Here is an 18,517-nt window from a genome sequence, read left to right on the forward strand (position 1 = left end):
TCTCTGGTGGTGGGCCAGCCTCCGCCCTGGTCGCTGAGGCGCCTTGGAACCAGATGATGGTGAGCTGGAGCGCGCGCGTCAAGAATGCCCCATTGTACCGGCCACGTGACCCTCCGTTTCCCCAAGCCGGGCGTCGGTGGGGGGAGAAGCAACACCCCTCTGCGCCTCCCCCTTGGTCTATCCCCCACCCCACCCCGTCTCCTCTCCCGGCAGCTCCGCCCAAGCCCGGGAAGCGCGCACGATGAGGAGGGGGCAGCGGCTAGCCAGGAGAGCGCGCATGCGTCTTTGCGCGCGGCTGCTTTCCTCAGTCTTGAGCGCGGCAGGAGGAGGAGGAGGAGGAGGAGGAGGAAGGGGAGCTGTGGCGAAGCTTGGGAAGGGGGCGACATAGGGGCGACGTCGGAGAAAGCGAGGCGGCCCTCAGAGCGCCGCGAGGAGCACTGACAAGCGCCGCGGCCGGCTCGGCCGCCGGGTCCCTCCCTCGCCTTCCCGCTTGGAGAGCCGTATCTGGAGCGCCCGGACATCTCCCTGCCTGGGGCGCCGCTTCCTCCCGAGCCGCTGCAGGAAAATCCCGGCCGCCTCCCTCCAGAGTCTGGCCCCTTTTCCCCGCCCCCTCTGCATTTCGGAGGGGAGAGCCGAGCCGAGCAGGAGCCTCCTCTTCAGGCTTGTGGGGAAGACTCTCTTTCAAAAAAGAAGAAGCAACCAGAATAATTGATAATAACAGCAGCAGCAATAATCCTCACCATTCGTCCGAGGAGTCTCCGAGCTGGCCATCGGCTGCGGTTGCAATTTATTTGTTTGGAATCGGAAAAAGGGCATTCGGACAAAGGGCCCTGGGGTGGGGTGGCGTCGGGTGGGGGAGAAGGAGAAAAAGAGGGCATTTCTTTCACATTCCTATGCGCGGGAAGGGAAGCGGTGGCGGGGGGGATTTCGCCCCATAAACACAGCTGAGTTCGCTGCACCGCCTCCATCCTCCGTTGCTACGGTCTCCTAAAAAGAGACCTATATATTACTAGATTTTTTAAATAGACATCTATATATAATATATCTCTCTATATATTGAAGGTTGCCTTCTAGAAGGTGAATCATGTAAATCGATTTTTTGAAAATAAAATAAAATTAAGGCTCTGTGGGCCCGGGGTGTGGGGGGGAGGGAAGGAAAATGGGGGATGCCGCAGACGTCAAGGAAATGAGAAAGACGTTCATTGTCCCTGCCATCAAACCCTTTGATCATTACGACTTCAACAGAGCGAAAATCGCCTGTAATCTAGCGTGGCTGGTGGCCAAAGCCTTCGGGACAGGTAGGTTAGCATGTCTTCTTATCACCTCCCTTTTCCTCATCCGTCGTTCTTGACTTGGTTCTCTTTACTGGGGTGAATCATCCAGCCGTTGGGGGACTGTGCCAGGGAAGGGGATGGTGGTGGTATATATGACAAGTAACCTGGGTGTGTGTTGTGTTTTTGCTTGTGCAATATTTAATCTCATTTTGGGGGTGCTGCTGTTTTCATGAAAGAGTAAATGGCAACTTGTATTTCTGTGAATTCTTAAAATGCAGATCTTGCAGGATGATGTGTGCAGGCAGTTCCCTCCTCCCCTTGTCATAAAATATACACCTTTTTTCCATTTAGTAGCTGGCACAGAAAATGGGAGAAATGTATGGGCGTTGTTAGTTTTTGACATCTGAGGATAGCCAGCAGTCAATTGGGTCAGTGGGAGCTGGAGGTTCCCTCCTGAGAGAAGGGCATTTCATGACACTTGTCACCTTTCACAGCCTATGAGGAATTCCCATTGCTTGATTGTATTGAAGTGAATTCTTTGAATACTCTCTAAAAGGTGAGAGACTTCCTGCTGCTTATCATCTAGGCCTTGTGGAAGGCTAGCTTTGTTATTTGCAATAGGTTCCTTTCCGAACAAAGGATTTTAGGCTATATATATATATATATATATATATATACACACACACACACACACACACACAGCTTTTTAATAGGTTATTCTTAAATAGCATGCATTAATAACCAGTGATGATTTTTCCAAAAGAAAGGTGAAGTAGCAATCCCATAATTTTGTCTGTAGAATAACAGGAAAAGGTTCCTCCTCCTCTTCCTTGCAATTCTGCAACTGTTGCATTTGAAGCCAGGGCATTGTTGCATATTGTACCAGGGCAAAAATATGTGGGGGTTTTGTGCGTGTGCTTTTTAAACATGTCATCTGGAAACTGGCAGTGTGTGACATGACAAAAGGCCTTTGGGGTGCCTCAGATGGTTATCCAGACATCACGGAAATGAACCAAACCATAGCAAGTCCTATCGTAGGCCATCAAATAAGTGTTTTGTTTTGTTTTAGTTGTGGATGCTGCAGACTATTTTTCTCAGTGCTTTGCAAAACATATTTTCCCCCCTACTCTCTAATTATCATGGGTTTGTGTAAGAAAATGCTGATTTATTGGAAATTTGTAGACAACTAACTATGGGAAGTTTCTCAAATGGTGTAACATTCTTCTTCCCCCACTCCTCTTAAGATTCAGTTCTGCAGGTACAATCATGAAAACATCTTAATTAACACATTGTGGTAATGTTGAAATCATTCTTGTCTGGTAAACAAGTGAAACGGCATTCCTGCATTTTCAGTTGCTAGTCACCAAGAGTACAGTAATCAAGTACAGAGAAGATGTGTGGATGAGCCCTAAGGCTCATTCTAGGCAGTAAGTCCTACTGAATTCACTGTGAGCATTTCCAAGCAGACATGCATATAGGATCAGGAATAATTAAAGAATAATTTATTTTCAGCATGGGGATATGCAATTTGTTGTTATGGGTGGGGGGAACACAAGCAAGGCAATCTTTTATCTTTAACTCTGCTAAGGTGCTAGTTTATTGCATTGATCTAACTATAGCAACTGCCTGTGGAATAAGTATGGGACACAAGTATGTTAGATTGCAGGCAGTTGAAATTGGGAAATGGGAGCCTGTTGTAAGTCATCTTTCCTGGTGATATGACCCTTTCCCTCTGAACTGTGCTGCTTAGGTGTTTTGAAGTGCAGTAAGAACTGTACCAGCAGTTGGCACTTCCAGGAGGTTGGGGAAGCGGCTGACCATCTTTATGTTCTCCAGCATTTGCCTTTTGCTGCTGCCAGCCTCCTCTAGAGTAAGAATATGGAAGATAGCTGTACACTATTTAGCCTGGTAAGAGAACTCCTCCCTTCGAAACTCTTATTTAAGCCAGGCTTCTGGGAGTGCAGGAAGACCAGTAAAAGGTAAAGGGACCCCTGACCATTAGGTCCAGTCGTGACCGACTCTGGGGTTGCGGCGCTCATCTCGCTTTATTGGCCGAGGGAGCCGGCGTACAGCTTCCAGGTCATGTGGCCAGCATGACTAAGCCGCTTCTGGCGAACCAGAGCAGCGCACGGAAACACCGTTTACCAGCCCGCCAGAGCGGTACCTATTTATCAACTTGCACTTTGACGTGCTTTCAAACTGCTAGGTTGACAGGAGCAGGGACCGAGCAACGGGAGCTCACCCCGTCACGGGGATTCGAACAGCCGACCTTCTGATTGGCAAGTCCTAGGCTCTGTGGTTTAACCCACAGCGCCACCCGTGTCCCTGGAAGACCAGTACCAGAAACTTAATTGTCAATTAGCTCTTGTTCTGCTTTGTATTTATATACTTAAACCTATATTTTTTGTTTTTTAGTAATATTGGATTTATTCTCTGCTTGTTAAATTGTTTATTTTGCCATTTTTTAATTTATTGACATGCTCTCTATTTCATATAATTATTATATGATGTTTTGAATGTTTGTTGTAAGACACCTTGGGCACAGCTGATGCTGGAAAAGTGGCATATAAGTAATCTTAATCAAATAGGTTCAAGTAAGCCTTCCACATTAACTTGAAGATGGAACAGAAAGTTGGGAATAAGACATACAGTGTGAAAGAGTGAAATAATATCCTCTTTGTACCTAAGTAGAATGTTGAAGAACAGTGTACCCAGCAAAGACAGTAAGAACATCTTTTATTTCAAATGGATTTTGTTACTCCTCTTCACAGAGAAAGCCATAATTTGCTTTATAGACATTTTTGCTTCCTGCTGAGAGAAACAATTATCAGTGTGTAAATGTGCTGTTTGTATAGTGTCTGCCATTGTTTTGATTGTTTCAAGTGACTTTATTCAATTAATCCTTTCCTTGATCCTTGAATTGGAATGGTGAAGTGGTTTGTGTTTCAGTAGTACTGCATATGTTTGTTCTTGACCTGTTCCATCAGTTGGGTAACCTGAAGACCCATTAACCTCCACTTTTTCTTAGGGATGGAAAAGTTCACTGGCTTATTTTTGATACCTAAAATGGGTTGTCTGCCTGTAAAGATGCACAGCTTACTTGATTCCCCTAGTGGGACACGAGGAACTTACACTGTGCCTTTGTTTAGATTTACTGGCTTTTTATGGTTTATTGTACATAAGGAGCATTCTGATGGGCACTGCCCAATCACTCCCTCTTCACTCCTCCCCTGCTACACGTGGGAGAAGCAAACCAGGAAGCTGCAAATAAGTTCAATTTTCTAGCAATGTCTGAATACTGGTTGTAAGACCTGCAGGTTTTATATGTATTCTTCTTAAAAGTTTTATTGGGCACATTAATCTATATATATTAAGGGTGCAGATTTAAATAAAGTATTGGCCTGTACCCTTTTTAAAGTTTGTTGCTTTGTAAAAGCCATAACTCTTCACCAGCCTTAAGTCATGGTTTGTTGTTGGCTTAGAAATCCTGTCTTCTTGTGAAGCAAGAAACCGTGATCCCGGGTTTGGATGTCATGGGAAGCCTGTCTTTATTGTAGTTTTCTGATTTGCTTCTCTTGCTTGCGCTTATGAAAGAAGTGAAGTGGAAATGGCTGGGCCACGTGCACAAGTACATTATTTGTGCACGGTGAAGCACAATAAGACAGCAACTCAGGCTGCTTATTGTGACGGGCGAACGTGGTTGCTCAGTCTGATCATTGGCTGCAACCGTACGCTCTAGCGTCAGCCTGCAAACGCATATGCCACAAAAGATCCATTTGCCTTTCAGCCAGAGGTGGAGATGATGTCATCATGATGTCAGGTGACTGATACATGGGCTGTCCCACCCACCTGTCAGAGTTGACTTGCAGTGTGGGGAAAGGGGTCTTCTTTGCCATTGCCATTGTGAAGCAGGACCTAGTAGGATTGAACTCTGCTCACCAGCTGATTAGTGGATACAGTGGTGCCCCGCAAGACAAAATTAATTCATTCCGCGAGTTTTTTCGTCTTGCGGTTTTTTCGTCTTGTGAGGCACAGTTTCCGACGAAGGTTTTGAAAAGCTGCAAAAAGCAACAAAGTGCTTCAAAAACCTCAAAAAAGGCTACCGCACCGCGCGCTATGAGTTGCTCCTCGAAGTTACAGTTTTGTAACGTTTTTAAGTAAAAGGAAACAGTTCCGAAGCAGCTCCGAAAATGAAAAACTCTTTCGTCTAGCGAGTTTTTCGTCTTCCGAGGCATTCGTCTTGCGAGGTACCACTGTACTTCAGTTTTGCTCTCTGCAGGGGTTCTGCTTCACCAGCAGTCAGCATGATTGAACTCCTCCCCCCCCCCGCCTATCAGCTGACATCACCCAGTTATGTCAGCTGAGTGACAGGTAGGCATGGCTTGGGGAGAAATGGCATCATGAGCCAAAGGGAACCTTCCTGGCAGGCTAAGCTTAGCCCACAAGTCAGAGGTTCCTCACCCTTGCCTTGAAGAGTGAAAGGGCTATTTGTTTTTGAAAACAGACATTGTACTCCAAGACTACAAATACAAAAGTAATGATAGTTTTATATATGAAGTGTGTTTTCATGCGTAGAATTGTAGCAGGACTACAAAAATTAGTCTTTGGAGCTTATCTGTCTTGTCCAACATTTTGACCCAGGAGTTAGCATTGCTTCTTACAGCTGCAGCCCATTTCTTCTTTCACAATTCTAGGTTAATTGGCACTGACAACTTGAAAAAGCCTCACTTTATTAACCCTTTGAAAGGTTATTTATAGTAAAAAAAAGTTACATTTGTTCAACTACGTGTCTGATTGTATAAATTGCAATTAGACTTCACTTTGTTGTTGTTGTTTAGTTGTTTAGCCGTGTCTGACTCTCGTGACCCCATGGACCAGAGCATGCCAGGCACTCCTGTCTTCCACGGCCTCCACGGCAGTTTGGTCAAACTCATGCTGGTAGCTTCAAGAACACTATCCAACCATCTTGTCCTCTGTCGTCCCCTTCTCCTTGTGCCCTCAATCTTTCCCAACATCAGGGTCTTTTCCAGGGAGTCTTCTCTTCTCATGCGGTGGCCAAAGTATTGGAGCCTCAGCATCAGGATCTGTCCTTCCAGTGAGCACTCAGGGCTGATTTCCTTAAGAATGGATAGGTTTGATCTTCTTGCAGTCCATGGGACTCTCAAAAGTCTCCTCCAGCACCATAATTCAAAAGCATCAATTCTTCGGCGATCAGTCTTCTTTATGGTCCAGCTCTCACTTCCATACATCACTACTGGGGAAACCATAGCTTTTACTATACAGACCTTTGTTGACAAGGTGATGTCTCTGCTTTTTAAGATGCTGTCTAGGTTTGTCATTGACTTCATAGTTAATTTGTCATAGACTTCACTAGCAACCCACAATCTAGTATTTTTTGAACACTGTCATTTCTGTAAAGCAAATAAAGTTACTTTTTCGTTAGTTAATTATTTTGAATACTCCACTGAGGAAAAATGCAGGATTCATTCAGGGATCTAGTGGCTCTGATACATTTCAGTAGTACCTGTTGATTGCTGTAATTCAGCAGAGTAAGTTGGTTTACTGGCTCTGTCCTAACATAATGTTAGATTGGTTTTAATTGACAATCAATGGCTTTTTGCATACACTAGAAGATTTTCTTGTCGGTTTTAAAAGAAATACTTGCATTACCGTGTGCTAGAAAAGGTTCTGAAGATGAGTTCCAGAGGTGTATTTTCAACCTGGCTCCTTCAAAATGAATGTGTGTCTGGTGTAAAGCAGTTTAAGTTGGACATGCACTGTTAGGGCCTGACAAATTACTTGCTTTGCCTAAACTTAGAACATCTTGAATCCAAGTCAAATACTCCTTTCACTTAAATGTAAATATCCACCCCCATGTTTGGTAGACACACTGCCACACATCTTTACGACTTGGGGACGTCACAACTTGCAATCTGCATTCAGCAAAGGTGTGGAATTCAAACTTTGTACCATCAAGAAACTTCTTTTCCACATTGATCTGCCTTTTATGTTGATGTATTGCACAGATTCTGTGGTACATTTTAAAAGAGTATTGTCTTTTGTTTTTAATCTACTTTAAAATTATAATAAATAGCAATACTTATGATTAGAAATATATATAAGAAAAGTATCTGCATGTATAATAGGTTAATTATGAAATGCTAAATAAAATATCAATGCCATGAATATTTATAACAACCCAAGTAACCTTTTTTTTATGTAACATGTGGAAGCAACTAGAGGTCAACTCTTGGATTAGATGAAGTGCCAACAAGCACCTAGCTTATTGCTCCATGCATTGCTTCTAGTAAAATTATACAATTTTATTAAGTGCCTAAAGAAGGCAAAGCTATGCACTACAGTAGAATTTATTGTCGAGCATCTTGGTGTTTGGATGGATAGGGTTCCTGGAAGAACACCTCAAGGCAAACAGTTAATGAGCAGAGTAAATGTATTTTGTTGGACAACTGTCATGGAGACAAATGCATGGTTGACAGGCAAATCTTGCCACCTCATTCCAGCCTAACTGTAAACTTCACTACCTTATCATACAAAAAGCAACCAGTCTAGTAAATCATGTTTTCAGAACCATTTTGTATTCTATTTGCTCCTCTATAGGCAAAGGCCATGCCGATATAAATGTTACTCATAGGGCCCAGATTGGCAGCGCTGTGATAGCTGCACAAGTATGTGTGTGATATTGGCCTATCTTGAGTGAGGCAGGACTTAACTTTGTCTTTTATTGAGATGCATCTCTTACCTTGTCATCATCATCTAACCATGTAGCACTAGTATCAAGGTGACATGATGCTTGCAATTACTTTGCTCCTGTGCCACTTGAGCATTAAGTTGTCCTTTCCTCAAAGCTAGAATTTGCCCCACAGCGAAAAGTATGCACCTCCTGATGTCATGTCTGATTTTGTTCCAAGAGGCTAGAAAAGTCATCACGCTTGTAAGCGCTTGGGTGGTCTTGTATCCTTTTTTTTTTTTTTAATAGGCTCCCTTTCAGCAGATCGGCTTTCTGCTTGTCACTTCAAATCAGGATTTTAATGTATCTTATTTAAAAATCATTCAGCACTACAAGTAATTGGGCGATAGTCTGGAAATGAATATCGTTATTGCTCTAAAACAGAGTTGGGCAGATGACAGTTTTGGAGAATCTGCTTTGTTTTTGCTGGAACCTACCAATGGTACTAGGTGCAGAATCCATACACTTAAAATTCCACTCATCAGAACCATGAATTATTTCTGTGAGTTGCCCAGAAGTGACCTATATAAATATATACGGCTGTGGAGACAATTGTAAACAGAGGGAAGTTAAATGCAGGAAGTACCGGTATATGACCTATTTTACCCATGACCATTCACAAAGAATGTGTAAGTGATGGCACAAAAATCCTAATTAACGCATGCAGTGTGATAAAAAACGTTTAACCTAATTCAAGTCACAGTTGATAGAATTAAATTGTTGGATAAATTGCACTTCAGCAGCTCTCCTTAGAAGTTCCGCTGTTTGAGAAAGGCCGCCTTAAGGTCTGTGGCAGTGTCTCTTGGGATGCTGTTTTCTGAATATTGCCATTTCTGTTGTGAGATTTGTATTTTATGTAGGGAGTGGGCTGTTTGTCTCATTTGCCAGCAGATAGTAGCATGTAACAGTGGGAAATTGAGCAGATGAATAAATCATTGATATTGTCATTAACATTATTAGGATCTATAATAGCATTGCTGAGGAGATAGATTTGGGGAGAAAACTTGGATATATTGCAGGGCCTGATGCTTGTGTTTGTGCCTCTTTTCTGTGGCCTATTGTTGCTGGTGGGTAGCTATTTTAGGTTAGATGGGTGTCTGTAAGCAAGGACTGACCCCAAGACCTGTAAGAGGGAAGTTCCATTGTCCAAGATGGGTTGTACAGCCTTGGTGATGATTTGTGCTTGTTTATTCGGGAGCTTTTTCTTCTACATCCGTCTTGTAGATTATTCCTGGATATCAATCTGACTTTGTGGATCTCTGGTGTGCCACTGCCTTTGCAGAAACTTGCCTCTTTCTGTTACATCGATTCAGCAACTAAACTAGACTATCCTATAGCTTTATTCTTCTTTGTTCTATCGCTACCTTACCTCCCATCCTTCTGCAAGTTAACTATGTTGATGTTGCCCACTGGGGGATATCATAATAAAAAAGAGCTATGTACTTACAGAATTTGTGCACTTTAAGCACCAGCCAAAAAATAAATAAAAATGTTTGTCCCTATGTGTACTTAGGGTGGTTCTGTTGTCTTTCCCCCTCCCTCTGGAATTCCTTGAGGGCTTTTCAAAGCTAAATATATATTTCATTTCCATATGAACCAGCAGTGGCAGCCTTGTCCTTGAACAACTGCCTGAGGTTAGTAGTCAGCTGAGTAAGGTAAATAAATTGAAACCCCACGCAAAACCAAGTTCAACTGGAAAGGTGTGTGTTGCACTCAGGTAAGCAGCAGGTTTGCAGGCTGGAAAGGCTTCCTCCTGGGCATTCTCCTGGATTTGTAGGTGTGCGTCTTCTCAGTTGTAGATGATAAAGCAGCTCTTCCTCCTTCTGGAAAAAGATACCTCCCACACACCTCTTCTGAACCAGACTACTATAATGTGGTGTGATAGGGCTCACTTTGCAAAAAGTGGCTGTGGTGATGGGAGCTGGAGGAGACCAACAACATCTAGAGGGCCATATGTTTGAATGTTGAATGTGTAAGTGTAAGTGTATGTCTAGGGTCAATGGATAAAATAAACACCATTAGCTGTACTGCTGGATAAGTGTTTAATGGTTACTGTATTTACATTTGTCTAAAAACTATGAAGAAATTGTTTGTTTTTTATTTTAAAAATCTAGGAAAAAAACCTGGACAACTAAGACCCCCCTTTTTTCCCTTTTGAAGGCTTGCTTCCATCTATAAATATCCTGGAAATTAATGCTTTACCTATTTGCTGAATGATTTGGATGGTTTGTAGTTATTCATCAGCTGGGAGTACTTGCTCCCATATACAGTGGTACCTCGGGTTACATACGCTTCAGGTTACATACGCTTCAGATTACAGACTCCACTAACCCAGAAATAGTACCTCAGGTTAAGAACTTTGCTTCAGGATGAGAACAGAAATTGTGCTCTGGCGGCGTGGCAGCAGCATGAGGCCCCATTAGCTAAAGTGGTGCTTCAGGTTAAGAACAGTTTCAGGTTAAGAATGGACCTCCGGAACAAATTAAGTACTTAACCCGAGGTACCACTGTAGTAGATCTGCCATGGAATCAAGATAAATTGAGAGGCTTTGCTGTCAGTGTCATTGTGGAACCTTTACTGAGTGAGCACAAGAAATTGGACCTTTTTGTGGTGGTGCAACCCTGGATACTCTCTTGATTGAACTTCATTAGGCTTCCTCTTGTGTTTCTTCCATCAAAACTCAGTGCCGTATTTTGACAGGCTATTAATATGCAACACTTAGTTTTATGGTTGCCAAGTACAATTATTATTATTAGTCTTGCTGCTGTTAAGGTTTGTTGTTGTTTGTTATAGTGTTGGTTGTATTATGTCTGCTGTAGCTTTTAGAAATTGTTGTATTTTTAGGATCATATCGTACTGCTTTATGGTTCTGCTGAGTACTGCTCTGTGTATATTTAGTAGCATCAAAGGATTTTAATTATTGGTTAAATTGAGAAGCAAGGGATCTTTCTTAAACCTTCATTTTTCTTGCTAGTAACTTGGGGCAGAGATCTAGAGATCTGTATTGTATCTTGCACTTGGGAATATTTTGTTCTATATAGAGCCAGAGGTTCAAGATAAGCTCTTGGCACCAGTGCTTCAGGAGTGCCACTTACCGGTGAGGTAAGGACAGAACAGAGGTGGGGTTGCCTGTGTCTCATCTTACTTGCCTGTGCCGAAAGAAATAAGCAGCAGAGCTGTCCAACTTTGCCTGCTTTGTGTAGTATGGGCTGCTCCCAGGGGAAACCTCTGTTTCTACCGCAGAATCTTCAGAGCGACATAAAACTGGGCTGTGTTTCTATAATCAAGACTTCAGCCTCTTTGTGGTAAATGCTTTCTGAAACTGGAACATAAATTACTTCCTGATGCTATCTCTCCTCCATCTTAAAGTCATTCCTACTAACTTCAGTTGATAATCTTACCAACGTTATACTTATGGCAAGCCAGTATGTGCACAGATAGCTAGTTAAAACTGCTCATTAGCTTTACTGCCTGACTTCATAGCCCTTTGGGATAGCAGAGAAGCAAGCAGAACATTAATTTACCAAATTTAGTATCGGGTTCCTCGTTACTGGCTTATTGTAAACTTGAGGTGGGAGCCCCATGCTTCTTGTTCACAACTGCTACATGCTATATTTATCTATCTATCTATCTATCTATCTATCTATCTATCTATCTATTTCTTTACAGTGGTACCTCGGGTTAAGAACTTAATTTGTTCTGGAGGTCTGTTCTTAACCTGAAACTGTTCTTAACCTGAAGTACCACTTTAGCTAATGGGGCCTCCTGCTGCCGCTGCGCCGCTGCTGCACGATTTCTGTTCTCATCCTGAAGAAAAGTTCTTAACCCAAGGTAATATTTCTGGGTTAGCAGAGTCTGTAACCTGAAGTGTATGTAACCCGAGGTACCACTGTATTTATTATATGCTGCTTAAAGCTAAAACCCACAGTGCATATCCATGGTACTTATGCAAGTGGAAATAGGTTAGCTAGAATTCCTAAGTGTGCACTGTTCATTTTCATGACCCAAGACGTCCTCTTTTTATCTGTATCTTTAGAAGCTGTTTGAGGCATGTCCACTGGAGCTTCAAATTATTTTCTTAATGCCAGATTGCAGTCTACTTCTGAAGTATCCCTCAGTTTTAAAAAATACGATACTGTAGAGCTAACAAAGGAAAGGAAAACTAAGTGATCAAGACTCGAAGCATCTTTTGTGCAATGAAAATCTAAAAGATGTTGAGACGCTAGAAAAAAGATAGTTGTGGGTGAGGGAGTGAATGAGAAGAGAGAGAAGCATGTCTCTCCTAAAGGACTAGGATATGGTTTGGTTGGTCATCTAATTAAATTGATAGGCAGGAGGTACAGGACAGACCAAAGGAAGCACTTCTCCATACCAAATCGATTTACCAGAGATTGGCAAATTTTCTATCTAGGTTTGCCAGGGTAAGTGTCCCCACCCCTCCCTCTGGTGAGCGTGGTGAACCTCAACCCAGAAGCTGGAGAAGGAATGGGTTATCATCTCCTGGTAGCTCTGTGCACTTGGAAATGCACTACAACAACCCACAGCTCTCTTTTTCAGCTTGAAGCTGAGGAAAGGGTGGAGGTGTTTCACAGTAGTTTTCCTGTGTTTGGGATAAACTCGAAAGGCCTCAGAAGCACTGAAAATGTGGGAGTGTTGCTTTATTTCCTTTGCAGCTCCAAGCTCAAGAGTAATGCTGGAGTGTTGTTTTGTTGTGCTGCCCCAGTTCAGTGTGATTGGAGGAGTGATCTTCTTCCTGAACCATTAGGAAGAAGGCTGGGCCTTGTCTACTGCTAACGTGCTGGGAATCCTTACAAAGTGCCAAAATGTTCCTCACAGTTTTCCCCAGCCTCTGCTTTTTACATGAGCGTGATAGATGAGTACACACAGCTGCACCATCACATCTAGTTATCCCTTAGGAGTGCTATCTGCTATAAGGATTTGGATTCACATGGTTTCTGAGCTGCAGCGGTTAGGTATTCACTCCATCAACTTATACTAAGATCAGAGCAGACTTACCGTTTCCCAAATGTCGTTATGCTTAACTCAACTGGACAGACTCAGCTATACAAACCTAATTCATAGCTCCAAATTTATGAATGAGCGACATAACATGAATGTGTGTTTTTTAAATTCAAAATTCATTGTTGAAAGAAAGCTACAGTAGAAATGTTTTTATGCCCAGTGTTCCTAGACAGTATGAAGCCTGCACTAGGAAGAAATGAAGGTCATTAAGTAATTTGGACAGTGTATTCTTCTGTATAAACTAGCATTCTCATTTTTATTTTATTTTTTAAGATTACCCCCAAAAATAAGTTTCTTTTTAGTGCAAATCTGTAGTCACTTGTGATTTGGTTACCTTTGAACTTTTGTTAATCTATATGATGCATAAGACTCTCCCAAACTAACAGATTGCCAAGGACAGAATGTCATATTCCCGCCATGGATATGGGAGACACATTTTCAGGAACTCTACAAGGTGGGATGGCGGGAGAGGCCAAATCACTCAAAACATAGCAAACCTCCCAAAGTGGGGCCCTGTAACAAGGACAGAGATTGAGAGCCTCGTAAAGAGGTAAAGGACCCCTGACCGTTAAGTCCAGTTGCAAACGACTCTGGTTGCGGTGCTCATCTCGCTTTACTGGCCAAGGGAGCCGGTGTTTGTCCACAGACACTTTTTCCGGCTCATGTGGCCAGCATGACTAAGCCACTTCTGGCGAAACCAGAGCAGTGCACAGAAACGCCGTTTACCTTCTTGCCGGAGCGGTACCTATTTATCTACTTGCACTTTGATGTGCTTTCAAACTACTAGGTTGGCAGGAGCTGGGACTGAGCAGCGGGAGCTCACCCCATCATGGGGATTTGAACCGCCGACCTTCTGATTGGCAAGCCCAAGGCTCAGTGGTTTAGACCACAGCGCCACCCAAGAACCTGGTAGCTCAACTGAAACAGGGGAAAGCACAGGTCATTAAAAACAACCTGCATTTCTGGGCCCCTAGCCTAGCCTCACTTTACACATGTATTGATACTTATCAATGTATTCCCAAAGACTGGGGACTTTCAGTCATTGTCCCAATATACAAAAAAGACAAGAAAGAGGATCCCGCAAACTGTAGACCAACCAATCTCCTTAACACAATAAGTAAACTGTATGTAAGACATCTACAACAGAAATTCCAAGATTGGCTGGAACTAGAAAGTATACTTGCAGAGAAGCCCGCTCAACTATCAACTAATGTTTTGTTCTTCAATGCCTAATAGAAAAGTACTCATCTAATAGCACTGTCTCAGTCTATGTGGCCTTAATTGACTTCAGAGCAGCCTTGGACTCTATATCCAGAATTAAGCTATGGGAGACCTCCACACTAGACAGACGCCTGCTATACTTAATACGCACACTACATGAAGAGACCTCGTTAAAAATACGATGTAACTCTCAGGGCCATCTATCTAATGCAATTGAAACCAAGAAAGGTATCAAGCTAGGGTGCATATTGGCCCCATTTTTATTCAATTTCTATATAAATGATATGGTACCCCTCTACCACAATATGAACTTCAAGCCTCCGAAACTAGCAGGAAAGCATATCCCTGTGCTGCTTTACGCAGATGACACAGCAAACCTCTCCAGAATTCCTTTAGGCCTTAAAAGAAGCATGTAAACACTGGCAGCGTACTGCAAGGAGAGCGGACTAGAACTACATTATCAGAAAACCAAAATCATGGTTTGCAAAAGGCCCAAACCTTGTCCATGGTACATTGGTGGCCTTGCTCCCTTAACTATTAAGAACCGTTTCCAAACAACACGGAAATGTTTAGTGATAAACATAATAACTCTAGGCTTCACCCTGCAGATCCTACTTGACATGGGGTATTGTGATAGGAATTTTATGGTCTTAGATATATGGTAATGTTCATAACCGCACATACATAGATCAACACAGGAAGGCCAACCTGGAACCATTTTGATTCCTAAACTGAGCAAATGTTTTCTCTGCAAGGTCAAACTGGAAAAGCCTCCCCATTGTCTTTTCCTTCACAAATCCTGTCTTAAGAGTATGTCTCTGTTTGAATAGGGTGTGAGCCTGTGACATGGCCAGGAACTATTTATCACTACAAAAGAATGGCCAGGCTACCAAGGAAATCCAATCAAGTAACCTGCCAGACAGGAGATAAACAAGGACAAGAGAAAAACAACATTTAAATTTCTGTGATGTAGGTGGGATGTATCTGAGGGGTGGTCTTAGGTTACACCCCTTCTGTGATGTATGCATAATGTTTCTGGGGGTGGTCTTGATCTAGAGGATGGGAATTTCAAAAGTCTTTATAAGCCCTTGCACAGCATTTTTGTGGGTCCTCCTCCTTTCCTGCGAGTGAGGGGAGCACCCTGTTGCAACAGATCAATAAAGATCAAGCTTGCTAGCTGCTTTGCTTCTCAATATTCTCTGGTTGGCCTCTGTTACTTTCTCCTACCAATAGGGAACCTATGTAAGGACTCTGTATGGGCTCTTGGATACCCCATAAGGGAAAAGGGCATATTTTTATTTACAACAGTATGAACAAGCAAAAAACAAACAAACCACCAAACAGCACCTGGAAGATACCAAATGCCAAGCAGATCTAGCCAAGTACCCGAAATTTTTAATCAGTGAAACCAGAAGACACCTCCCAGATGCCATATATAACCAACCTTAAAATTCCAAAACAGTGAAGGGCTTTCACTCTGGTCCACTGCCAGGCCCTCCCTTCAGCCATTCAGGAAGGCTGCTTTAGGAAGACATCATACAAAGAGAGAAAATGCCCATGTGGCTCTGGGCAACTAGAAACAACAGAGTATGTCTTTTTTCACTGCCAATACTTATACAGATATAGGTTCATCTTGCCTGTACTATATAAATTCCCAGGTCGCACAGAACAACTTTATACCTCCCTGCTACTTCAAGATGAAAACGCAGATGTTACATACTCAGTTGCTAGATTCTGCGCTGTCATGATGGCTATTCAGTGAAGGATGGTTTGCGCCACAAATGAGGCCCAAAATGCAAGACCTGTGGCTCCATCACGCTTCCTCCCTTATAGTCGCTTTTAACTGTTTGTCCCTGTTTCTATCTTTTTTAAGTATGTTTGATACAATCACCTTTTAATTGCTAGTTTTTATTCCTTACTTGTTTTAAGTCTTAGGTGTTCATTTTATCCGTATGTTTTATCTTACGCTGCTCTGTGACCGAAATAAAGTTTGATACTCATATGATGCAAGTACAAATTCTTTTTATTACCTCAGAAGTATTAGTGAAAGTAAGCTGCTGTAGTATTAAGCCAATTAATTTTTGTATCTAAATTTTTTGGAAGCAGGGTGAATAGTCATTATAGTTCATTAATACGTATTCTGAGCCAAATCTCTGTGAATTCAAGCAACTTAATCTACAGAAATGGGATTACTTTGGAATGCGTTCTGCAGAAGAGAAAATTAAATTCAGTGGGAGTCAGGAGTCCTGTTTTTTTTTAAAAAAATAGCCGTATAAACAAGAGCACATGTTTAAAACCTCTTCAAACCTGCTTCTATTTGAAAGTATATTTTCAGTTCTTGTGAAGGAACAAAATGGTATGGTAAAGAGAATCACAGGATAATTTAGAAAATCTAATTAGTGTAGCAAGGCAGGGCAGGAAAGATGAGACATACGTTAAAAAAAGGCTTTGACATTTTTGTTGATCTTCCTGCTTGTTGTTGGCTCTGTAACTCGCCAAGCTGTTTTTTCTCCCTATAAAGGAAGTAGCGGTTTTCTGATTTGATAGTAGAAGATAAGCAATCCATGTTCTTTCTTCAAAGCAATGTTTGTACAGTAAATCTCAACGAACTTCATTGGGGCTATGAATATTATTCTGAATCTCTTTTTAAAAACTTCAAAACTCGCATCTCCTTCAGTATGGTGATAAAGTGGCAAGTGAAAGTTCTCCTTTTCATTCTAAGTTGAGTTGGTGTTAAAATCTGAAGAAAAACATAGAATATTAGAAGGGATCATGAGGGTCATCTAGCCCAACCCCCTTCAATGCAGGAATCTTTTTGCCCAACTCTGGACTTGGTGCCAAGGGCCTTCTGGTGGTTCCCTCGCTGCAAGAACCCAAGTTGCAGGGAACCAGGCAGAGGGCCTTCTCAGTGGTGGCACCTGCCCTGTGGAACGCCCTCCCACCAGATGTCAAAGAGAAAAACAACTACCGGACTTTTAGAAGACATCTGAAAGCAGCCCTGTTTAGGGAAGCTTTTAATGTTTAATAGACTATTGTATTTTAATATTTTGTTGGAAGCCACTCAGAGTGGCTGAGGAAACCCAGCCAGATGGGCGGGGTATACATAATATATTATTTATTTATTTAGCTCTGGTTTGCTTAAATAGCCAACTTCAAACAATGGGCTGTGAAGCTGGCTTGTTTCTACAACACATAGTTAAGGTTAACCATGGTTCTTGGTTCAGGTGAAACAGTAAACTGTAGTTAATCGAAAACAGAAAGTTTCAGTTCACCTTTGTAGTCTTGCCAAGAAAGCATATGACTCCCAAGTCTCACTGGGGTTCCTTGTAATTCTAAACTGCATGTTTAGTTTTGAATCTGAATTCAGACAATGAATCTGCCTGAAAGAGAAGCTTAATTCTCAGATATGGCAGATGAGGAATAAAACCTGTATTAGGCTGTACCACATCAGACTGCAGTTTAGGGTTTACATGATTGAATGTTCCAGAATAAAAATAAAAACTATGGAATAGAAACATGAGCAAGTCAGTAAGAAGGCTTGACTGAAACCTAGGAGAAGTAGTCACCGATAACTGACTTTAACTAATCTGGTAGTATAGCTGTAATATTAGAGTAGGCAGAAACAACACCAGTGCAATTGTATTTTATTTTTATGTAAAGCCATGCAGTTTGGAAGGTAAAAATAGTACTGTGTTCATTATCCTGTGTGCCAGAGTGGGTGGATGTGTGTATTTTTCAGTTTATTCTCACCTGCATTATCCTGAATGTTCGTGCCAGTGTATCTGGCAGCAGAGTAGGAACATGTTTTATGATGTTCCGGATTGGCACTTCGTAAGTGCCTCTTCTGCCGGCAAAGGAAATCTCAGCCACTCTCCTCGAATTACATTTCCCTACTTGTGTTTTGCAAATGCTTGCCGAGGAATAGCTAGGGTGCTTCTGACCCGGTTGCTGATGTTTCAAGGAAATGGTTGGCATGAGTAAGTGGATAGTGAAGAGGATTTCGGGTGCTGTGTCAGTCACATACTGTATATCATAAGGTAAAGGTAAAGGGATCCCTGACCATTAGGTCCAGTCGTGATCAACTCTGGGGTTGCGGTGCTCATCTCGCTTTATTGGCTGAGGGAGCCAGCGTACAGCTTCCGGGTCATGTGGCCAGCATGACTAAGCCGCTTCTGGCGAACCAGAGCAGCGCACGGAAACGCCGTTTACCTTCCTGCTGGAGCGGTACCTATTTATCTACTTGCACTTTGAC

The 18,517-nt window shown here is 42.4% G+C and overlaps 1 protein-coding gene across 3 annotated transcripts in view; it reads left to right on the forward strand.

Moving 5' to 3' along the window:
• Nucleotides 1-188: 188 nt before the first annotated feature.
• Nucleotides 189-18,517, forward strand: part of CAMSAP2 (calmodulin regulated spectrin associated protein family member 2) — a 77,113-nt gene continuing 58,784 nt past the window's right edge. The window contains exon 1 of one of the 3 annotated variants that reach the window (XM_053391510.1): nucleotides 189-1,298. In XM_053391510.1, coding sequence (XP_053247485.1) covers nucleotides 1,160-1,298 — 139 coding nt within the window. In that variant the 5' untranslated portion in view covers nucleotides 189-1,159. The remainder of the gene's footprint in view (nucleotides 1,299-18,517) is intronic. The other 2 variants (XM_053391511.1, XM_053391513.1) reach the window with 2 other exon arrangements.

Source organism: Podarcis raffonei, chromosome 6, assembly GCF_027172205.1.
Source record: "Podarcis raffonei isolate rPodRaf1 chromosome 6, rPodRaf1.pri, whole genome shotgun sequence".
Taxonomy (NCBI): domain Eukaryota; kingdom Metazoa; phylum Chordata; class Lepidosauria; order Squamata; family Lacertidae; genus Podarcis; species Podarcis raffonei.